This window comes from Cyrtonyx montezumae, unplaced genomic scaffold (assembly GCF_038088225.1).
Source record: "Cyrtonyx montezumae isolate F1298 unplaced genomic scaffold, pur_monq_1.0 scaffold_10, whole genome shotgun sequence".
Taxonomy (NCBI): Eukaryota; Metazoa; Chordata; class Aves; order Galliformes; family Odontophoridae; genus Cyrtonyx; species Cyrtonyx montezumae.
In genome coordinates this window covers 43,477,055-43,496,517 of record NW_027071826.1, presented here as the reverse complement: position 1 = coordinate 43,496,517, position 19,463 = coordinate 43,477,055, and the positions used below count along the sequence as shown (strand labels likewise).

The 19,463-nt window shown below is 44.9% G+C and overlaps 1 protein-coding gene across 1 annotated transcript in view; it reads right to left on the bottom strand.

The window, feature by feature from the left end:
- MUC2 (mucin 2, oligomeric mucus/gel-forming) overlaps window positions 1-19,463 on the bottom strand; it is a 65,994-nt gene that overhangs the window by 9,848 nt on the left and 36,683 nt on the right. Inside the window, exons 40-60 of the mRNA XM_065755598.1 lie at window positions 18,777-19,016; window positions 17,894-18,133; window positions 17,007-17,246; window positions 16,117-16,356; window positions 15,228-15,467; window positions 13,983-14,651; window positions 13,092-13,331; window positions 12,209-12,448; window positions 11,322-11,561; window positions 10,433-10,672; window positions 9,550-9,789; window positions 8,665-8,904; window positions 7,776-8,015; window positions 6,890-7,129; window positions 5,975-6,214; window positions 5,103-5,342; window positions 3,558-4,018; window positions 2,490-2,664; window positions 1,673-1,920; window positions 604-787; window positions 276-480 (exon numbers count right to left, since the gene is read on the bottom strand). Of these exons, the coding sequence (XP_065611670.1) occupies window positions 276-480; window positions 604-787; window positions 1,673-1,920; window positions 2,490-2,664; window positions 3,558-4,018; window positions 5,103-5,342; window positions 5,975-6,214; window positions 6,890-7,129; window positions 7,776-8,015; window positions 8,665-8,904; window positions 9,550-9,789; window positions 10,433-10,672; window positions 11,322-11,561; window positions 12,209-12,448; window positions 13,092-13,331; window positions 13,983-14,651; window positions 15,228-15,467; window positions 16,117-16,356; window positions 17,007-17,246; window positions 17,894-18,133; window positions 18,777-19,016 (5,542 nt within the window). The remainder of the gene's footprint in view (window positions 1-275; window positions 481-603; window positions 788-1,672; window positions 1,921-2,489; window positions 2,665-3,557; window positions 4,019-5,102; window positions 5,343-5,974; window positions 6,215-6,889; window positions 7,130-7,775; window positions 8,016-8,664; window positions 8,905-9,549; window positions 9,790-10,432; window positions 10,673-11,321; window positions 11,562-12,208; window positions 12,449-13,091; window positions 13,332-13,982; window positions 14,652-15,227; window positions 15,468-16,116; window positions 16,357-17,006; window positions 17,247-17,893; window positions 18,134-18,776; window positions 19,017-19,463) is intronic.

Sequence of the window (19,463 nt, the reverse complement as noted above, 5' to 3'; positions counted from 1 at the left end):
AAGTGAACATGGACAAAGACCAGAGAGTGGGAGAGTGGAAGACAGATAGCGCAAAAGGATATAAGAGCATGAAGTAAGGCTAAGGTAGCAGCCAGAGGGTTGTGGGTAAAATACATCAGCAAAGGATGACATTTAAGAATAGCAAAAGAAACAGCAAGAAGAAAGAGCTACAAGAGACTGAAGAATAATTAGAAGCAATTTTACTGAGAAATGAACCCCAAAATTGTGACCAATCTTAAAAATCAAACGCTTATAAACACCAGAGGAACGCCTACCTTCCCCAAAGAAGTTCACAGAGGGAAGATTCTTTGCAAGGCTGCCCTGCTGTTGTGCTAGGTGCTTTTGTAGGAATTAAGCCTGGAGAACACTGTGGTTTGGAGGGATCAACCACTTGCCAATGATCTGCCATGGTTTCACAGCTTTCTGCAATATTTCCATTTGGCAACCTGCAGTCATCTGCTGTGTTGTTATTGCAAGTGCCTAAAATAAAGGAGAAAAAAATCACTCACAGATTCATTGTAATATGCCATTCATCTATGTAGCAGCACTATCATGTTCATAGATTTCTGAAAGTACAAAAAAAAGCGTAAGAATAAGCCTTACCACACTGTCCTTGAGTGTTGTTTCCAAACAGGCTATAGGGCATTCTGATAGAAAATGATAAACCATTGAAGGTCACATTCACTTTAAGTTCAGGAATTTCCACTACACGACTTATGCCTGACTGATAGACGCTCAAGCCAAATTTCTTATAAGGCAAAGCCACGGCCTGTTTGTTTACAGTCACCTAGTAAATAAAAGAAAACAAAAAAGAGACATACATTTCATTTGACTTTAGAAAACTATTGTTCATTGCTTTGCATTGGATATAAAAATGTGAAGATATTTAGTTTATAACAAGTGTCCCTGTTTTCCCTTATATGATACTGGAAAGTCAAACTTGCCTTCTCCAAGCCAAAAACATCCTATCAGCCATTAATAAATCAGAATACACTTCAGAATTTAAATGCTCTACATATTTATTAGGGTGACTATGACATTGAGTACTACCTAATGCAGTCCAGGATACTATAAACCTTTTTTTGTGGTGCATTTACTGCAACCTAATTTGTAATACTCCTACGCAGTAATGTTCAATAGAAACTTGACAAAAGTCTAAACACTTCTCAGTCAATTTTGAATCCCCAAAGCTGGAAATTATATTTATCAATTAAACACATAAGAGACTCTTCTCTGAAAAATTATAGAAGTAACACCAATCAAAGCTAGTAAGAATTGTTTTTTTAAAATGCTTAAGCCCAGTTCTTTAATTGCAGTGTCTAGTTCGTATCCTCCCATTCAAAATCTAATCTTTTCCTTTCTAACACAAATATCAATAAATTTCTTTTATAACCTTAACTCTTAGCAGTTCATCCACGTTTATGCATTTATGAGAGAGATCACACTGGAAAGATTTGTAATAAAAAAGACAAGGAGTTGCTGAATTTTTTTCCCAGTATTCAGATTCAGAAAAGCATCCCTTAAATGCAATACTAGTTAATAAACCAAACTGGATTAAAACCTAAAATATACATTCAATATCCAATTTTCTCCTAATGCTGTGAACGTAATTATGAGCTCGATAGTTTATTAATATCACTGTCAATAAATCAAAGGTGACTTTTTCCAGTACCTCTACTTCCAAGGTATTTGGTTTCACAGTTACAATGCGCACTTCCTGAGTCTCATGTCTCACAATGAGTGCTCGTGGACAGGAAACTACATCCCTTGTGTCACAATGGTAGTTATCAATATAGACACCAAAGTTATCAACTCTTTTTTCAATCTCTTCCACAAGAATATATGTGCAATTCCCTTGATAGCTGTAGTACAATCCATCAAAAGTCAAATAATGTGGGTCTCCCCAGCCAGTGCAGTAGCCTGAAAATACATACAGCCAGGTTAGCTACTTATGAGAACATCAGATAACAATCTGATCAGACTACAAACAAAATCTGTGTGTGTGGGATCCATCTACTCTAACTTAAAGAGTTTAAATATTTAACGTATATCTGTCAGTGCATGAGCACTTTCCTAGAACTTATCAATAATAGAAAAAATCCAGGGACTGTTTATCTAACTTATTTCTGAATGACAACAGAGAATAGAATTAATCGCGCCCTAGAAGGATGTTTACAGATTGTCTAGACAACTAAGACATACGCAGATTTGTAGCCTATAGATGTCTGCATCTGGACTTTTAAAACCTATCTTAAGAGAACAAATAGTTCTACAGGCAAAACAGTAGCATAGAAATAATGGAAATCAAAGTAAAATGCCCCAGGTTAGTGAAAACGAACCAGTGAAGCACTCTAAACAAACCAACACTGGAAGTCTCAGGAGCACATCTTGCACAGTGTTTGCCCCCAATAAACATTGCTGCTCTTTAAAACTGTACTGTTCCTACCCTTCTGCAGGAAATAAAGAATTCCATAAAATATTATACTTACAGTCACACTCCCAGTGCCAACAGCATAGATCATCATCGATGACTTGCACAGGAGCAAGCCCATTGGAACAGGTGGGTTTAGGAGGAGGCTCACAGATTACCGGAACGAGCACAACAGTATTGTTTTCTACACATATAGCCTTGGTGCAGTTACACAGCCACCACGATTCACCTGGCTGTATTTGGAAAGAGAAAAAATAGGGAGCCTTATGAAGCAGTGAGATTGAGTCAGACTTAACATTCATGGCTGAATACCTCCTAAAAAGTTTTAAAGCACCACTTTATTGGCAATTTTCTTCCCAACAGAAGTTTGAAACTGGGAAAGAACAGCATTCAGTACCATTAAGGCCTGAAAGCTAGATTTGTTCTAAGCTGCTGAGTGAAATGAATAATTATAACAGCTAAGCCAGTAACCATAAAGGGGAATTGCTTTTTTCAGTTTCATTTGTCTAAAAGTTACATATATTATCTAATTTCATCACCTACACTCTTCCTCTCTAGATCAACAGGGAAAGACAGGATATGATCAACTCTGTTCCACAGCCATCTGCTGAAGCTACAGTGAAAACCAACAATTTGGGATGCAAACTTTCTGAAAAACTGTGAAAATTAAATCTGGTGATGTGTTTCAAAGTTAGCTCTTGCAATCAGACTAAACCGAGATAGACTTAATTCAGCCCTCTATTTTATTGGGCTGTACTGTAAATACAACACACTTCTCATCACACACTGGACCTATTAAAAAGGAGAAATAAGCAAAGAGAGTTTAGTGCCCCTTAGCCCATGGTTTCCTTCTCAGAAAAGCTTCTGATGAAAAAGAGAAGGATTGAGCTGTTATCTAACACCTTGAATAAAGATGTTTTAAAACTATCCGTCCTTGAATAACTACAATCATTATAAACTATAAAATAAAGGTTTACTGGAAGTCAAGCTGATAGCCAAGAAAATCGGAACAAACAAAATGAACAGACAGTTAATTTCTATCCAGATTAAAACACACACTCTAAACACGTACCTAGACTCTCTTCAAAGCACAATGTTAAAAATACACAAAATTAAATTCACTAACCGCGTAAGTTTCATTAGGTGAAATAGTACAATTAAAGCTGGAACTGGCAGTTGAACTTAAAGTACTGAGTGTAGTAACTGTGCTATACGTAGAGCTTCCTGAAACAGTGACTGTACTTGATGCCGGAGTTGTCCCAGAAGTACCAGTTGAACCAGAGGAAACAATTCCAGGCATGGTAATCGTGGTAGCAGTGACAGTACTAAAAGAACTAGAGGTTGTTCCTGAAGTGGTGGTAAAAGACTTTGTAGGAGTTGTTCCAGATGTTGTGACTGTCGATGGGACTGTTGAAACTGAAGGTGGTGACATACTGCCAGATGGAGTCAATGATGGAGAGGATGCTCCTGCAGTTTGTGTGTTAATGGGTGTAGAAACAGAAGCTGTTGAAAAACTCTCCATCACAGTGGTTGTCCCTTCGGTGCTAAAAGAACCTGTAAGAATAGTACTGCTGTACGAAGACATCCCTAAAAAAACAAAGTTAAATGGTTATTACCAGCTCTGATGTCATAGAAAAAGCACAAGGCAAGGGCATTCATAGAAAATGACAACAGAGCCTAAAATAACAAGTCTAGACAACAAAAACCAGGTGGCATGGATAGAATGGTAAGAGTTATGGAGGTGGAGTGTATTACTCTGAAAGCAGAGAGATAACAATTCCCAGTGCGTGAAATCTTGGTGCCTGTACAATCTACAAATGCTTTCAATACAAGCCACTGGTCTGACTGACACTGAGAAGCTCAAAGAGCAAACTCAACTCTATACTTTCTCTCAGGTCTTCAAAACCACTCTCTCACACCTGCCCAAGCCATGCCAGTAAACTCCAGCTCAAGTACAAGCTTCCTTCTCCGAAGGTACCCAAGGAATACACCTTAAGGCAGGACCCTTCAGAACTGCTGTCAACAAGCATGTAACAAATGCTCGGTTATACAAAAAGACCAGAAACAGGAAAATCTGTTTGCTTTTTTATAACACAGGGTGAAAGAAGACAGGTCTGAAAGAGAATAACCATCAGCATACAAGAAAAAGGCTACAGAAAAAATGACAGAAGGTCTTAAAAGCCATGAACCAAAAGAACTTGAAAGAAAAAATCCACAAAAAAAAGTCCTCTGCCTTTGAATAACAAGCTGCCCAAGGAAGATACTCTTTCCAGCTAAAGGACAAGACTGTGCACTACTAATAAAACCAGATCAAAGCAGATACAAACAAACATAAGTAAACAAGCTGTGACTAGAAAAAAAAAAAAATTTCAACCACATGAAGAGCCAAACAATAAAAAATCCTATCAAAAGGAAAAAAAAAAAAAAATCCAAAAGAGAAACAATTGAGACAAGTTTTGCTCATCAGTTCATTTAAGTAATGTTCAGCAATTAGACAGGGTCACCAAAAATGTAGAAAGCTGAAGACAAGGCATACACAGAAATTAACCTCTCCCTCAAAAAGGAAACAAAGAACAGCAAAGACAGCAAATTACCCTAGGATGTCAGGGTTCGAGAATATCTAAAAAGGAAAGTGTAAAAGGAAACATACAACCACGTAGCCAGACATTACCTTCCGTAGTTGTGGTTGGAGGTGTGAGCGAGGTGGTGGGTGTTGGTGTGGGTGTGGATGTGCTGACAGTAGTTGGGCTGAAGGACGGAGTGCCAGTAACAGGCGTGGTGCTCGTGGTGCTGCTGATGGTGCTGCTGGAGACCGTCGTGCCAGACGTGGTACTGGAGGGTGACTCAGGTGATGTTGGTGTGACTGGGGTGCTTGAAACTGTTACAATCGGGGTGCCCGAGGTAGTGGGACCTGAGAAAACACAGGGATTCATCATTGCAACAAGGCAAAATACATTTCCTCTTCATCTAAGCGTTTCCCACTAAAGTTCATCAAACTTAACTGCCAGAAACCCAGGAAGTTCAGACACCAGAGAAGCAAGTTTTGCCTCATTCAGCAATTACACAGCAAGTACTCCTTCAACTTTCCTGGGAGACAGATGCAAACCTCTCTACAATGACAAACGTAACACAGCTAACCACTGCACGCACTGCCTAAAATATCCAAGGCAAGAACTCAGCAGCCCCTCAGCCGTCTCAGTTCATTCCCATAATCTTCTGGTGCCTTCCTTGTTTACTGTTTCATGCTCTGTTCCCTTCCCTTCTGCAAGAAATGCTGTGGGCCCATTCGAGGTACTTTGAGAACCTCAAAGCAGAAAGAGCAAGAATTCCTGACTGCACAGAGCTGGTTGTAGTGGGCAGAATGGCAAAATAATTTCTACAGGGCCTTAAACATAAAGAAAAAAGCATTTTCTACCAGGACTAATGCATTCTACGCAGGGATAAATAAAAAGCTTGAGAAATAGCGTGGGACAACTAAACAATAATGAATATCTTGGAAGGAAAGTCTAAAAGGAAACATACAACCACGTGGCCAGACATTACCTTCTGTAGTTGTGGTTGGAGGTGTGAGCGAGGTGGTGGGTGTTGGTGTGGGTGTGGATGTACTGACAGTAGTTGGGCTGAAGGACGGAGTGCCAGTAACAGGCGTGGTGCTCGTGGTGCTGCTGATGATGGTGCTGGAGACCGTCGTGCCAGACGTGGTACTGGAGGGTGACTCAGGTGATGTTGGTGTGGCAGGGGTGCTTGACACTGTTACAATCGGGGTGCCCGAGGTAGTGGGACCTGAGAAAACACAGGGATTCATCATCGCAAGCAGGAAAATTGCAATTCCTCTTCTATTCCACATTTCTCCTTTCAGTTCATCAAACTCAACCGCCAGAAAACCAGGAAGGTCAGAGACCAGGCAAGCAGACAGCCTCATTCGCAATACTGGGGTCAATCAGCAATTACACACCAAGCTTGCCAACAGACTGCATGGCAGACAGAAGCAAACACTTATCCGATGAACAATGCTGCAGCTAACGACTGTGTGCACCGTGAAAATTATGCACAGAGAAGGAAAACTCAGCAGCACGAGAGCTAACTGAATTCAATCCTATCATCTTTAGGACACCTTCCTTCCTTCTCTACTGTTCTCACAGTGTATTCCAGGGAGTGCCCAAAGCACCTTCGGCAAGAAATCCTGAGGCCCACCATGAGGTACATCAAGCACCTTGAAGCACAATAAGCAAGAAAGCCTGTCAACCCAAAGCTCGTAGTAGTGGGCTGAAGGGTGAAATAATGTCTGCAAAATAATTCAAATTAAAACAACAAAGGACAGGGCACACAAGACCAATGCATTCTTCTCAGGGAACAAAGAATATATGAAACCAAGTTTGGGGCACCAGCACGAAAAAGGAATGTAATGCAAGGAAAGTGTACAAGGAAATACATAACAACCACATGGCCAGACATTACCTTCCGTAGTTGTGGTTGGAGGTGTGAGCGAGGTGGTGGGTGTTGGTGTGGGTGTGGATGTGCTGACAGTAGTTGGGCTGAAGGATGGAGTGCCAGTAACAGGCGTGGTGCTCGTGGTGCTGCTGATGGTGCTGCTGGAGACCGTCGTGCCAGACGTGGTACTGGAGGGTGACTCAGGTGATGTTGGTGTGACTGGGGTGCTTGACACTGTTACAATCGGGGTGCCCGAGGTAGTGGGACCTGAGAAAACACGGGGATTCATCATTGCAACAAGGCAAAATACACTTCCTCTTCATCAAAGCGTTTCCCACTAAAGTTCATCAAACTCAACTGCCAGAAACCCAGGAAGATCATAGACCAGACAAGATTTGCCTCATTGAGCAATTACATACCAAGCTCTCCTTCAACTTACCTGGGAGACAGAAGAAAACTTCTCTACAATGACAAACGTAACACAGCTAACCACTGCACGCACTACCTAAAATATCCAAGGCAAGAACTCAGCAGCCCCTCAGACATCTAAATTCACGCCCACAGTCCTCTCATGCCTTCCTTGTTTACTGCTGGCACTCTCTGTTCCAGGAAGAGACCAACTTTTCCTTCTGCAAGAAATCCTGAGGCTAAGTTTCAGGTACTTTGAGCGCTCCAGAGCAGAAAGATCAAGAATTCCTGCCTGCACAGAGCATAATGCAGCAGGCAGAAGGACAAAATAATTTCAACAGGGCCTTACAATATAAACAAATAAAGCATTTTCTGCACAGGACTAATGCATTCCACGCAGGAAAAAATAAAAAACTTGAGAAATACCTTGGGGCACTTAAACCACAATAAACGTCTAGGAAGGAAAGTCTAAAAGGAAACATACAACCACGTGGCCAGACATTACCTTCCGTAGTTGTGGTTGGAGGTGTGAGCGAGGTGGTGGGTGTTGGTGTGGGTGTGGATGTGCTGACAGTAGTTGGGCTGAAGGACGGAGTGACAGTAACAGGCGTGGTGCTCGTGGTGCTGCTGATGGTGCTGCTGGAGACCGTCGTGCCAGACGTGGTACTGGAGGGTGACTCAGGTGATGTTGGTGTGACAGGGGTGCTTGACACTGTTACAATCGGGGTGCCCGAGGTAGTGGGACCTGAGAAAACACAGGGATTCATCATTGCAACAAGGCAAAATACATTTCCTCTTCATCTAAGCATTTCCCACTAAAGTTCATCAAACTCAACTGCCAGAAACCCAGGAAGTTCAGACACCAGAGAAGCAAGTTTTGCCTCATTCAGCAATTTCACAGCAAGTACTCCTTCAACTTTCCTGGGAGACAGATGCAAACTTCTCTACAATGACAAACGTAACACAGCTAACCACTGCACGCACTGCCTAAAATATCCAAGGCAAGAACTCAGCAGCCCCTCGGCCGTCTCAATTCATTCCCATAATCTTCTGGTTCCTTCCTTGTTTACTGCTGGCACGTTCCGTTCCAGGAAGAGACCAAGTTTCCCTTCTGCAAGAAATACTGCGGCCCAGTTTCAGGTACTCTGAGCGCCTCATAGCAGAAAGAGCAAGAATTCCTGTCTGCACAGAGCCTGATGCAGCAGGCAGAAGGACTAAATAACTTCTACAGGGCCTTACAATAGAAACGAATAAAGCATTTTCCACTGAAGAACATGGAATTCAAAGAGGGAATAACAGAAAGCTTGAGAAGTAGCTTGGGGCACCTAAACCACACTAAACATCTAGGAAGGAAAGTCTACAAGCAAACATACAACCACGTGGCCAGACATTACCTTCCGTAGTTGTGGTTGGAGGTGTGAGCGAGGTGGTGGGTGTTGGTGTGGGTGTGGATGTGCTGACAGTAGTTGGGCTGAAGGACGGAGTGACAGTAACAGGCGTCGTGCTCGTGGTGCTGCTGATGGTGCTGCTGGAGACCGTCGTGCCAGACGTGGTACTGGAGGGTGACTCAGGTGATGTTGGTGTGGCAGGGGTGCTTGACACTGTTACAATCGGGGTGCCCGAGGTAGTGGGACCTGAGAAAACACAGGGATTCATCATTGCAAGCAAGAAAATTGCATTTCCTCTTCATCTAAGCGTTTCCCACTAACGTTCATCAAACTCAACTGCCAGAAACCCAGGAAGATCATAGACCAGACAAGCAAGATTTGCCTCATTCAGCAATTACATACCAAGCTCTCCTTCAACTTACCTGGGAGACAGAAGAAAACTTCTCTACAATGACAAACGTAACACAGCTAACCACTGCACGCACTACCTAAAATATCCAAGGCAAGAACTCAGCAGCCCCTCAGACATCTAAATTCACGCCCACAGTCCTCTCATGCCTTCCTTGTTTACTGCTGGCACGTTCATTCCAGGAAGAGACCAACTTTCCCTTCTGCAAGAAATCCTGCGACTCAGTTTCAGGTACTCTGAGCGCCTCATAGCAGAAAGAGCAAGAATTCCTGTCTGCACAGAGCCTGATGCAGCAGGCAGAAGGACAAAATTTCTACAGGGCCTTACAACATAAAGAAAAAAGCATTTTCTTCACAGGACTAATGCATTCTACGCAGGGATAAATAAAAAGCTTGAGAAATAGCTTGGGGCACCTAAACAACAATCAACATCTAGGAAGGAAAGTCTACAAGGAAACGTACAACCACGTAGCCAGACATTACCTTCCGTAGTTGTGGTTGGAGGTGTGAGCGAGGTGGTGGGTGTTGGTGTGGGTGTGGATGTGCTGACAGTAGTTGGGCTGGAGGAGGGCGGGCCAGTAACAGGCGTGGTGCTCGTGGTGCTGCTGATGGTGCTGCTGGAGACCGTCGTGCCAGACGTGGTACTGGAGGGTGATTCAGGTGATGTTGGTGTGACAGGGGTGCTTGACACAGTTACAATCGGGGTGCCCGAGGTAGTGGGACCTGAGAAAACACAGGGATTCATCATTGCAAGCATCAAAATTGCAATTCCTCTTCTATTCCACATTTCTCCTTTCAGTTCATAAAACTCAACCGCCAGAAAACCAGGAAGGTCAGAGACCAGGCAAGCAGACAGCCTCATTCGCAATACTGGGGTCAATCAGCAATTACACACCAAGCTTGCCAACAGACTGCATGGCAGACAGAAGCAAACACTTATCCGATGAACAATGCTGCAACTAACCACTGTATGCAGCGTGAAAAATATGCACAGAGAAGGAAAACTCAGCAGCACTAGAGCTAACTGAATTCAGTCCTATCATCCTTAGGACACCTTCCTTCCTTCTCTATTGTTCTCACAATATATTCCAGGGAGAGATCAAAGCACCTTCTCCAGGAAATCCTGAGGCCCACCATGAGGTATTTCAAGCACCACATAGCAGAATGATCGTAGTGGGCAGAATGGCAAAATAATTTCTACAGGGCCATACAACAGAAACGAATAAAGCATTTTCCACTGAAGACCAAGGAATTCAAAGATTGAATAACAGAAAGCTTGAGAAGTAGCTTGGGGCACCTAAACAACAATAAATGTCTAGGAAGGAAAGTCTAAAAGTAAACATACAACCACGTGGCCAGACATTACCTTCCGTAGTTGTGGTTGGAGGTGTGAGCGAGGTGGTGGGTGTTGGTGTGGGTGTGGATGTGCTGACAGTAGTTGGGCTGAAGGACGGAGTGCCAGTAACAAGCGTGGTGCTCGTGGTGCTGCTGATGGTGCTGCTGGAGACCGTCGTGCCAGACGTGGTACTGGAGGGTGACTCAGGTGATGTTGGTGTGGCAGGGGTGCTTGACACTGTTACAATCGGGGTGCCCGAGGTAGTGGGACCTGAGAAAACACAGGGATTCATCATTGCAAGCAGGAAAATTGCATTTCCTCTTCATCTAAGCATTTCCCTCGACAGTACATAAAACTCAACTGCCAGAAACCCAGGAGGTTCAGACACCAGACAAGCAAGATTTGCCTCATTCAGCAATTACACACCAAGCTCTCCTTCAGCTTTCCTGGGAGACAGAAGCAAGCACACCTACAACAACAAATGTTACACAGCTAACCACTGCATGCACTGCCAAAACTATCCAAAGACAAGAACCCAGCAGCCCCTCAGACGTCTCAATTCATTCCCATAATCTTCTGGTTCCTTCCTTGTTTACTGCTGGCACGTTCATTCCAGGAAGAGACCAAGTTTCCCTTCTGCAAGAAATCCTGCGACCCAGTTTCAGGTACTCTGAGTACCTCATAGCAGAAAGAGCAAAAATTCCTTTCTGCAAAGAGCTTGATGCAGCAGGCAGAAGGACAAAATAATTTATACAGGGCCATACAATATAAAAAATAAAGCATTTTCTGTACAGGACTAATGCATTCTACACAGATATAAATAAAAAGCTTGAGAAGTAGCTTGGGGCACCTAAACAACACTAAACATCTAGGAAGGAAAGTCTAAAAGGAAACATACAACCACGTGGCCAGACATTACCTTCCGTAGTTGTGGTTGGAGGTGTGAGCGAGGTGGTGGGTGTTGGTGTGGGTGTGGATGTGCTGACAGTAGTTGGGCTGAAGGACGGAGTGACAGTAACAGGCGTGGTGCTCGTGGTGCTGCTGATGGTGCTGCTGGAGACCGTCGTGCCAGATGTGGTACTGGTGGGTGACTCAGGTGATGTTGGTGTGACAGGGGTGCTTGACACTGTTACAATCGGGGTGCCCGAGGTAGTGGGACCTGAGAAAACACGGGGATTCATCATTGCAACAAGGCAAAATACATTTCCTCTTCATCTAAGCGTTTCCCACTAACGTTCATCAAACTCAACTGCCAGAAACCCAGGAAGATCATAGACCAGACAAGCAAGATTTGCCTCATTCAGCAATTACACACCAAGCTCTCCTTCAGCTTATCTGTGAGACAGAAGCAAACACACATACAACAAATGTTAAACAGCTAACCACTGCATGCACTGCCAAAACTATCCAAAGACGAGAACTCAGCAGCCCCTCGACCGTCTCAATTCATTCCCATAATTTTCTGGTTCCTTCCTTGTTTACTGCTGGCAGGTTCCGTTCCAGAAAGAGACCAAGTTTCCCTTCTGCAAGAAATCCTGCGACACAGTTTCAGGTACTCTGAGCACCTCATAGAAGAAAGAGCAAGAATTCCTGTCTGCACAAAGCCTGATGCAGCAGGCAGAAGGACAAAATAACTTCTACAGGGCCTTACAATAGAAACGAATAAAGCATTTTCCACTGAAGAACAAGGAATTCAAAGAGGGAATAACAGAAAGCTTGAGAAGTAGCTTGGGGCACCTAAACCACACTAAGCATCTAGGAAGGAAAGTCTACAAGGAAACGTACAACCACGTAGCCAGACATTACCTTCCGTAGTTGTGGTTGGAGGTGTGAGCGAGGTGGTGGGTGTTGGTGTGGGTGTGGATGTGCTGACAGTAGTTGGGCTGGAGGAGGGCGGGCCAGTAACAGGCGTGGTGCTCGTGGTGCTGCTGATGGTGCTGCTGGAGACCGTCGTGCCAGACGTGGTACTGGAGGGTGATTCAGGTGATGTTGGTGTGACAGGGGTGCTTGACACTGTTACAATCGGGGTGCCCGAGGTAGTGGGACCTGAGAAAACACAGGGATTCATCATTGCAAGCATGAAAATTGCAATTCCTCTTCTATTCCACATTTCTCCTTTCAGTTCATAAAACTCAACCGCCAGAAAACCAGGAAGGTCAGAGACCAGGCAAGCAGACAGCCTCATTCGCAATACTGGGGTCAATCAGCAATTACACACCAAGCTTGCCAACAGACTGCATGGCAGACAGAAGCAAACACTTATCCGATGAACAATGCTGCAACTCACCACTGTATGCAGCGTGAAAAATATGCACAGAGAAGGAAAACTCAGCAGCACTAGAGCTAACTGAATTCAGTCCTATCATCCTTAGGACACCTTCCTTCCTTCTCTACTGTTCTCACAATATATTCCAGGGAGAGATCAAAGCACCTTCTCCAGGAAATCCTGAGGCCCACCATGAGGTATTTCAAGCACCACATAGCAGAATGATCGTAGTGGGCAGAATGGCAAAATAATTTCTACAGAGCCTTACAATAGAAACGAATAAAGCATTTTCCACTGAAGACAAAGGAATTCAAAGAGTGAATAACAGAAAGCTTGAGAAGTAGCTTGGGGCACCTAAACAACAATTAACGTCTAGAAAGGAAAATCTACAAGGAAATGTACAACCACGTAGCCAGACATTACCTTCCGTAGTTGTGGTTGGAGGTGTGAGCGAGGTGGTGGGTGTTGGTGTGGGTGTGGATGTGCTGACAGTAGTTGGGCTGAAGGACGGAGTGACAGTAACAGGCGTGGTGCTCGTGGTGCTGCTGATGGTGCTGCTGGAGACCGTCGTGCCAGACGTGGTACTGGAGGGTGACTCAGGTGCTGTTGGTGTGGCAGGGGTGCTTGACACTGTTACAATCGGGGTGCCCGAGGTAGTGGGACCTGAGAAAACACAGGGATTCATCATTGCAACAAGGCAAAAAACATTTCCTCTTCATCTAAGCGTTTCCCACTAAAGTTAATCAAACTCAACTGCCAGAAACCCAGGAAGTTCAGACACCAGAGAAGCAAGTTTTGCCTCATTCAGCAATTACACAGCAAGTACTCCTTCAGCTTTCCTGGGAGACAGATGCAAACTTCTCTACAATGACAAACGTAACACAGCTAACCACTGCACGCACTGCCAAAACTAACCAAAGACGAGTACTCAGCAGCCCCTCAGATGTCTCAATTCATTCCCATAATCTTCTGGTGCCTTCCTAGTTTACTGCAGACACTCTCCGTTCCAGGAACACATCTCCCTTCCCTTCAGCAAGAAATCCTGCGACCCAGTTTCAGGTACTTTGAGCACGTCAAAGTAGAAAGAGCAAGAATTCCTGATTACAAAAAGCTGGCTGTAGCGGGCAGAAGGACGAAATAATTTCTACAGGGCCTTACAACATAAAGAAAAAAAGCATTTTCAGCCCAGGACTAATGCATTCTACGCTGGTATAAATTAAAAGCTTGAAAAATACCGTGGGACAACTGAACAATAATGAATATCTTAGAAGGAAAGTCTAAAAGGAAACATACAACCACGTGGCCAGACATTACCTTCCGTAGTTGTGGTTGGAGGTGTGAGCGAGGTGGTGGGTGTTGGTGTGGGTGTGGATGTGCTGACAGTAGTTGGGCTGAAGGACGGAGTGACAGTAACAGGCGTGGTGCTCGTGGTGCTGCTGATGGTGCTGCTGGAGACCGTCGTGCCAGATGTGGTACTGGAGGGTGACTCAGGTGATGTTGGTGTGGCAGGGGTGCTTGACACACTTGGAGTTAATGTAGTGCTTGTTGTCGGTGAGGGGGACACTGGCGTGCTCGTTTCCACTGGCGTGGAAGTTGTGGTAGTTGTGGTAGTTGTAGTAGTTGTGGTAGCTGTGGTGCACTCCGGACTTAATGGAGGAGTACAGCAGACTTTGATCTGGTAATTCAGGCACATTGGCACTACTCCCACTGTGGGTTGATCCTTGTTTTTACAGATTAGTCCTGTGTTGACGTCACACTCCACTTTCTGCCCTAAATCTTCTATAGGAATGTCTGGAAATTTCTCTGCTCTGCATGAAACATTCTCAACCTTTGTACAGTTCCATGAAGGGATCTTATTCTGAATAGTTTCAAAGGTCTCATCATCACCATTCTCAGGGCCATACTGTGGGTAACTCACATCAATCCAATCCGTCCAGATGCAGTCCTCGGGGGGGAATGTGCAGACTACTGTAGATGGACATCAGAAAAAGTAAACAATCAGAAACAGGAACTCCAGATTCAATAGCAGGAGGTCAAAACAAATGTAAGGATCGTGCAGTCACTGATAGTGCTAAGTGCCATGCTTCCGCCTGAACACTAACCCATGAAATCCTCCAGGGAAAACATGCAGTTCCCTGAAGAGAAATGGTGTGCCCATGGCAGAAAAGCACAGAGGACAAGCAGGAGAATAAAGGCAAGAAGGTCAGAAGCCACCACTGAACAGCACCAGGAACCAAAGGGTTACAAAAGGAAGCACCATGCCATACCAAAACAGGTTTCCCACATAGAATGCTCTCTCCAGATGAAGGAAAGCATCACAAAGCATTAAAAGACAGAATTTCATCCATACAAAGCTTATTCTGCAAGGCTAAAGGATGAAATATTTTCTGCACAGACCAGCAGATAAAATCAGCAAATCAGTAAACCAACGAATAACATCCTGCATATCACAGAGCAAAACAGAAAGAATGAGGCAAAATATAGGGCACCTGCAGGATAAAGGAATGACCAGCAGGGAAAGACGACAAGGAAATACATAACAACGAGGCCAGACATTACCTCCAGTAGTTGTGGTTGGAGGTGTGAGCGAGGTGGTGGGTGTTGGTGTGGGTGTGGATGTGCTGACAGTAGTTGGGCTGAAGGACGGAGTGCCAGTAACAGGCGTGGTGCTCGTGGTGCTGCTGATGGTGCTGCTGGAGACCGTCGTGCCAGACGTGGTACTGGAGGGTGACTCAGGTGATGTTGGTGTGACAGGGGTGCTTGACACTGTTACAATCGGGGTGCCCGAGGTAGTGGGTCCTGAGAAAACACAGGGATTCATCATTGCAAACAGGAAAATTGCATTTCCTCTTCTATTCCACATTTCTCCATCCAGTTCATCAAACTCAACTGCCAGAAACCCAGGAAGATCATAGACCAGACAAGCAAGATTTATCTCATTCAGCAATTACACACCAAGCTCTCCTTCAGCTTTCCTGGGATACAGAAGCAAGCACACCTACAACAACAAATGTTACACAGCTAACCACTGCATGCACTGCCAAAACTATCCAAAGACAAGAACCCAGCAGCCCCTCAGACGTCTCAATTCATTCCCATAATCTTCTGGTTCCTTCCTTGTTTACTGCTGGCACGTTCATTCCAGGAAGAGACCAACTTTCCCTTCTGCAAGAAATCCTGCGACTCAGTTTCAGGTACTCTGAGCACCTCATAGCAGAAAGAGCAAGAATTCCTGTCTGCAGAGAGCATAATGCAGCAGGCAAAAGGATAAAATAAATTCTGCAGGGTCTTACAATAGAAACGAATAAAGCATTTTCCACTGAAGAACAAGGAATTCAAAGAGGGAATAACAGAAAGCTTGAGAAGTAGCTTGGGACACCTAAACAACACTAAACATCTAGGAAGGAAAGTCTACAAGGAAACGTACAACCACGTGGCCAGACATTACCTTCCGTAGTTGTGGTTGGAGGTGTGAGCGAGGTGGTGGGTGTTGGTGTGGGTGTGGATGTGCTGACAGTAGTTGGGCTGAAGGACGGAGTGCCAGTAACAGGCGTGGTGCTCGTGGTGCTGCTGATGGTGCTGCTGGAGACCGTCGTGCCAGACGTGGTACTGGAGGGTGACTCAGGTGATGTTGGTGTGGCAGGGGTGCTTGACACTGTTACAATCGGGGTGCCCGAGGTAGTGGGACCTGAGAAAACACTGGGATTCATCATTGCAAGCAGGAAAATTGCATTTCCTCTTCATCTAAGCGTTTCCCACTAACGTTCATCAAACTCAACTGCCAGAAACCCAAGAGGTTCAGATACCAGACAAGCAAGTTTTGCCTCATTCAGCAATTACACACCAAGCTCTCCTTCAGCTTTCCGGGGAGACAGAAGCAAGCACACCTACAACAACAAATGTTACACAGCTAACCACTGCACGCACTGCCAAAACTATCCAAAGACAAGAACCCAGCAGCCCCTCAGACGTCTCAATTCATTCCCATAATCTTCTGGTTCCTTCCTTATTTACTGCTGGCACGTTCATTCCAGGAAGAGACCAACTTTCCCTTCTGCAAGAAATCCTGCGACTCAGTTTCAGGTACTCTGAGCACCTCATAGCAGAAAGAGCAAGAATTCCTGACTGCACAGAGCCTGATGCAGCAGGCAGAAGGACAAAATAATTTATACAGGGCCATACAATATAAAAAAATAAAGCATTTTCTGCACAGGACTAATGCATTCTACACAGAGATAAATAAAAAGCTTGAGAAGTAGCTTGGGGCACCTAAACAACACTAAACATCTAGGAAGGAAAGTCTACAAGGAAACATACAACCACGTGGCCAGACATTACCTTCCGTAGTTGTGGTTGGAGGTGTGAGCGAGGTGGTGGGTGTTGGTGTGGGTGTGGATGTGCTGACAGTAGTTGGGCTGAAGGACGGAGTGACAGTAACAGGCGTGGTGCTCGTGGTGCTGCTGATGGTGCTGCTGGAGACCGTCGTGCCAGACGTGGTACTGGAGGGTGACTCAGGTGATGTTGGTGTGACAGGGGTGCTTGACACTGTTACAATCAGGGTGCCCGAGGTAGTGGGACCTGAGAAAACACAAGGATTCATCATTGCAAGCAAGAAAATTGCATTTCCTCTTCATCTAAGCATTTCCCACTAAAGTTAATCAAACTCAACTGCCAGAAACCCAGGAAGATCATAGACCAGACAAGCAAGATTTGCCTCATTCAGCAATTACACACCAAGCTCTCTTTCAGCTTTCCTTGGGAGACAGAAGCAAGCACACCTACAACAACAAATGTTACACAGATAACCACTGCATGCACTGCCAAAACTATCCAAAGACAAGAACCCAGCAGCCCCTCAGACGTCTCAATTCATTCCCATAATCTTCTGGTTCCTTCCTTGTTTACTGCTGGCACGTTCATTCCAGGAAGAGACCAACTTTCCCTTCTGCAAGAAATCCTGCGACTCAGTTTCAGGTACTCTGAGCACCTCATAGCAGAAAGAGCAAGAATTCCTGACTGCACAGAGCCTGATGCAGCAGGCAGAAGTACAAAATTTCTACAGGGCCTTACAACATAAAGGAAAAAGCATTGTCTTCACAGGACTAATGCATTCTACGCAGGGATAAATAAAAAGCTTGAGAAATACCTTGGGGCACCTAAACAACACTAAACATCTAGGAAGGAAAGTCTACACGGAAACGTACAACCACGTAGCCAGACATTACCTTCTGTAGTTGTGGTTGGAGGTGTGAGCGAGGTGGTGGGTGTTGGTGTGGGTGTGGATGTGCTGACAGTAGTTGGGCTGGAGGAGGGCGGGCCAGTAACAGGCGTGGTGCTCGTGGTGCTGCTGATGGTGCTGCTGGAGACCGTCGTGCCAGATGTGGTACTGGAGGGTGATTCAGGTGATGTTGGTGTGACAGGGGTGCTTGACACAGTTACAATCGGGGTGCCCGAGGTAGTGGGACCTGAGAAAACAAAGAATTTCAGCATTGCAAGCAGGAAAATTGCAATTCCTCTTCTATTCCACATTTCTCCTTTCAGTTCAACAAACACAACCGCCAGAAACCCAGGAAGGTCAGAGACCAGGCAAGCAGACAGCCTCATTCGCAATACTGGGGTCAATCAGCAATTACACACCAAGCTTGCCAACAGACTGCATGGCAGACAGAAGCAAACACTTATCCGATGAACAATGCTGCAACTAACCACTGTATGCAGTGTGAAAAATATGCACAGAGAAGGAAAACTCAGCAGCACTAGAGCTAACTGAATTCAGTCCTATCATCCTTAGGACACCTTCCTTCCTTCTCTACTGTTCTCACAATATATTCCAGGGAGAGATCAAAGCACCTTCTCCAGGAAATCCTGAGGCCCACTATGAGGTACTTTGAGCACCACATAGCAGAATGATCGTAGTGGGCAGAATGGCAAAATAATTTCTACAGGGCCATACAACAGAAACGAATAAAGCATTTTCCACTGAAGACCAAGGAATTCAAAGAGTGAATAACAGAAAGCTTGAGAAGTAGCTTGGGGCACCTAAACAACAATAAACATCTAGGAAGGAAAGTCTACAAGGAAACATACAACCACGTGGCCAGACATTACCTTCCGTAGTTGTGGTTGGAGGTGTGAGCGAGGTGGTGGGTGTTGGTGTGGATGTGGATGTGCTGACAGTAGTTGGGCTGAAGGACGGAGTGACAGTAACAGGCGTGGTGCTCGTGGTGCTGCTGATGGTGCTGCTGGAGACCGTCGTGCCAGACGTGGTACTGGTGGGTGACTCAGGTGATGTTGGTGTGACAGGGGTGCTTGACACTGTTACAATCGGGGTGCCCGAGGTAGTGGGACCTGAGAAAACACGGGGATTCATCATTGCAACAAGGCAAAAAACATTTCCTCTTCATCTAAGCGTTTCCCACTACAGTTCATCAAACTCAACTGCCAGAAACCCAGGAAGATCATAGACCAGACAATCAAGGTTTGCCTCATTCAGCAATTACACAGCAAGTACTCCTTCAACTTTCCTGGGAGACAGATGCAAACCTCTCTACAATGACAAACGTAACACAGCTAACCACTGCACGCACTGCCTAAAATATCCAAGGCAAGAACTCAGCATCACCTCGGCCGTCTCAATTCATTCCCATAATCTTCTGGTGCCTTCCTTGTTTACTGTTTCATGCTCTGTTCCCTTCCCTTCTGCAAGAAATGCATTGAGCCCATTTGAGGTACTTTGAGCACCTCAAAGCAGAAAGAGCAATAATTCCTGACTACAAAAAGCTGGTTGTAGCGGGC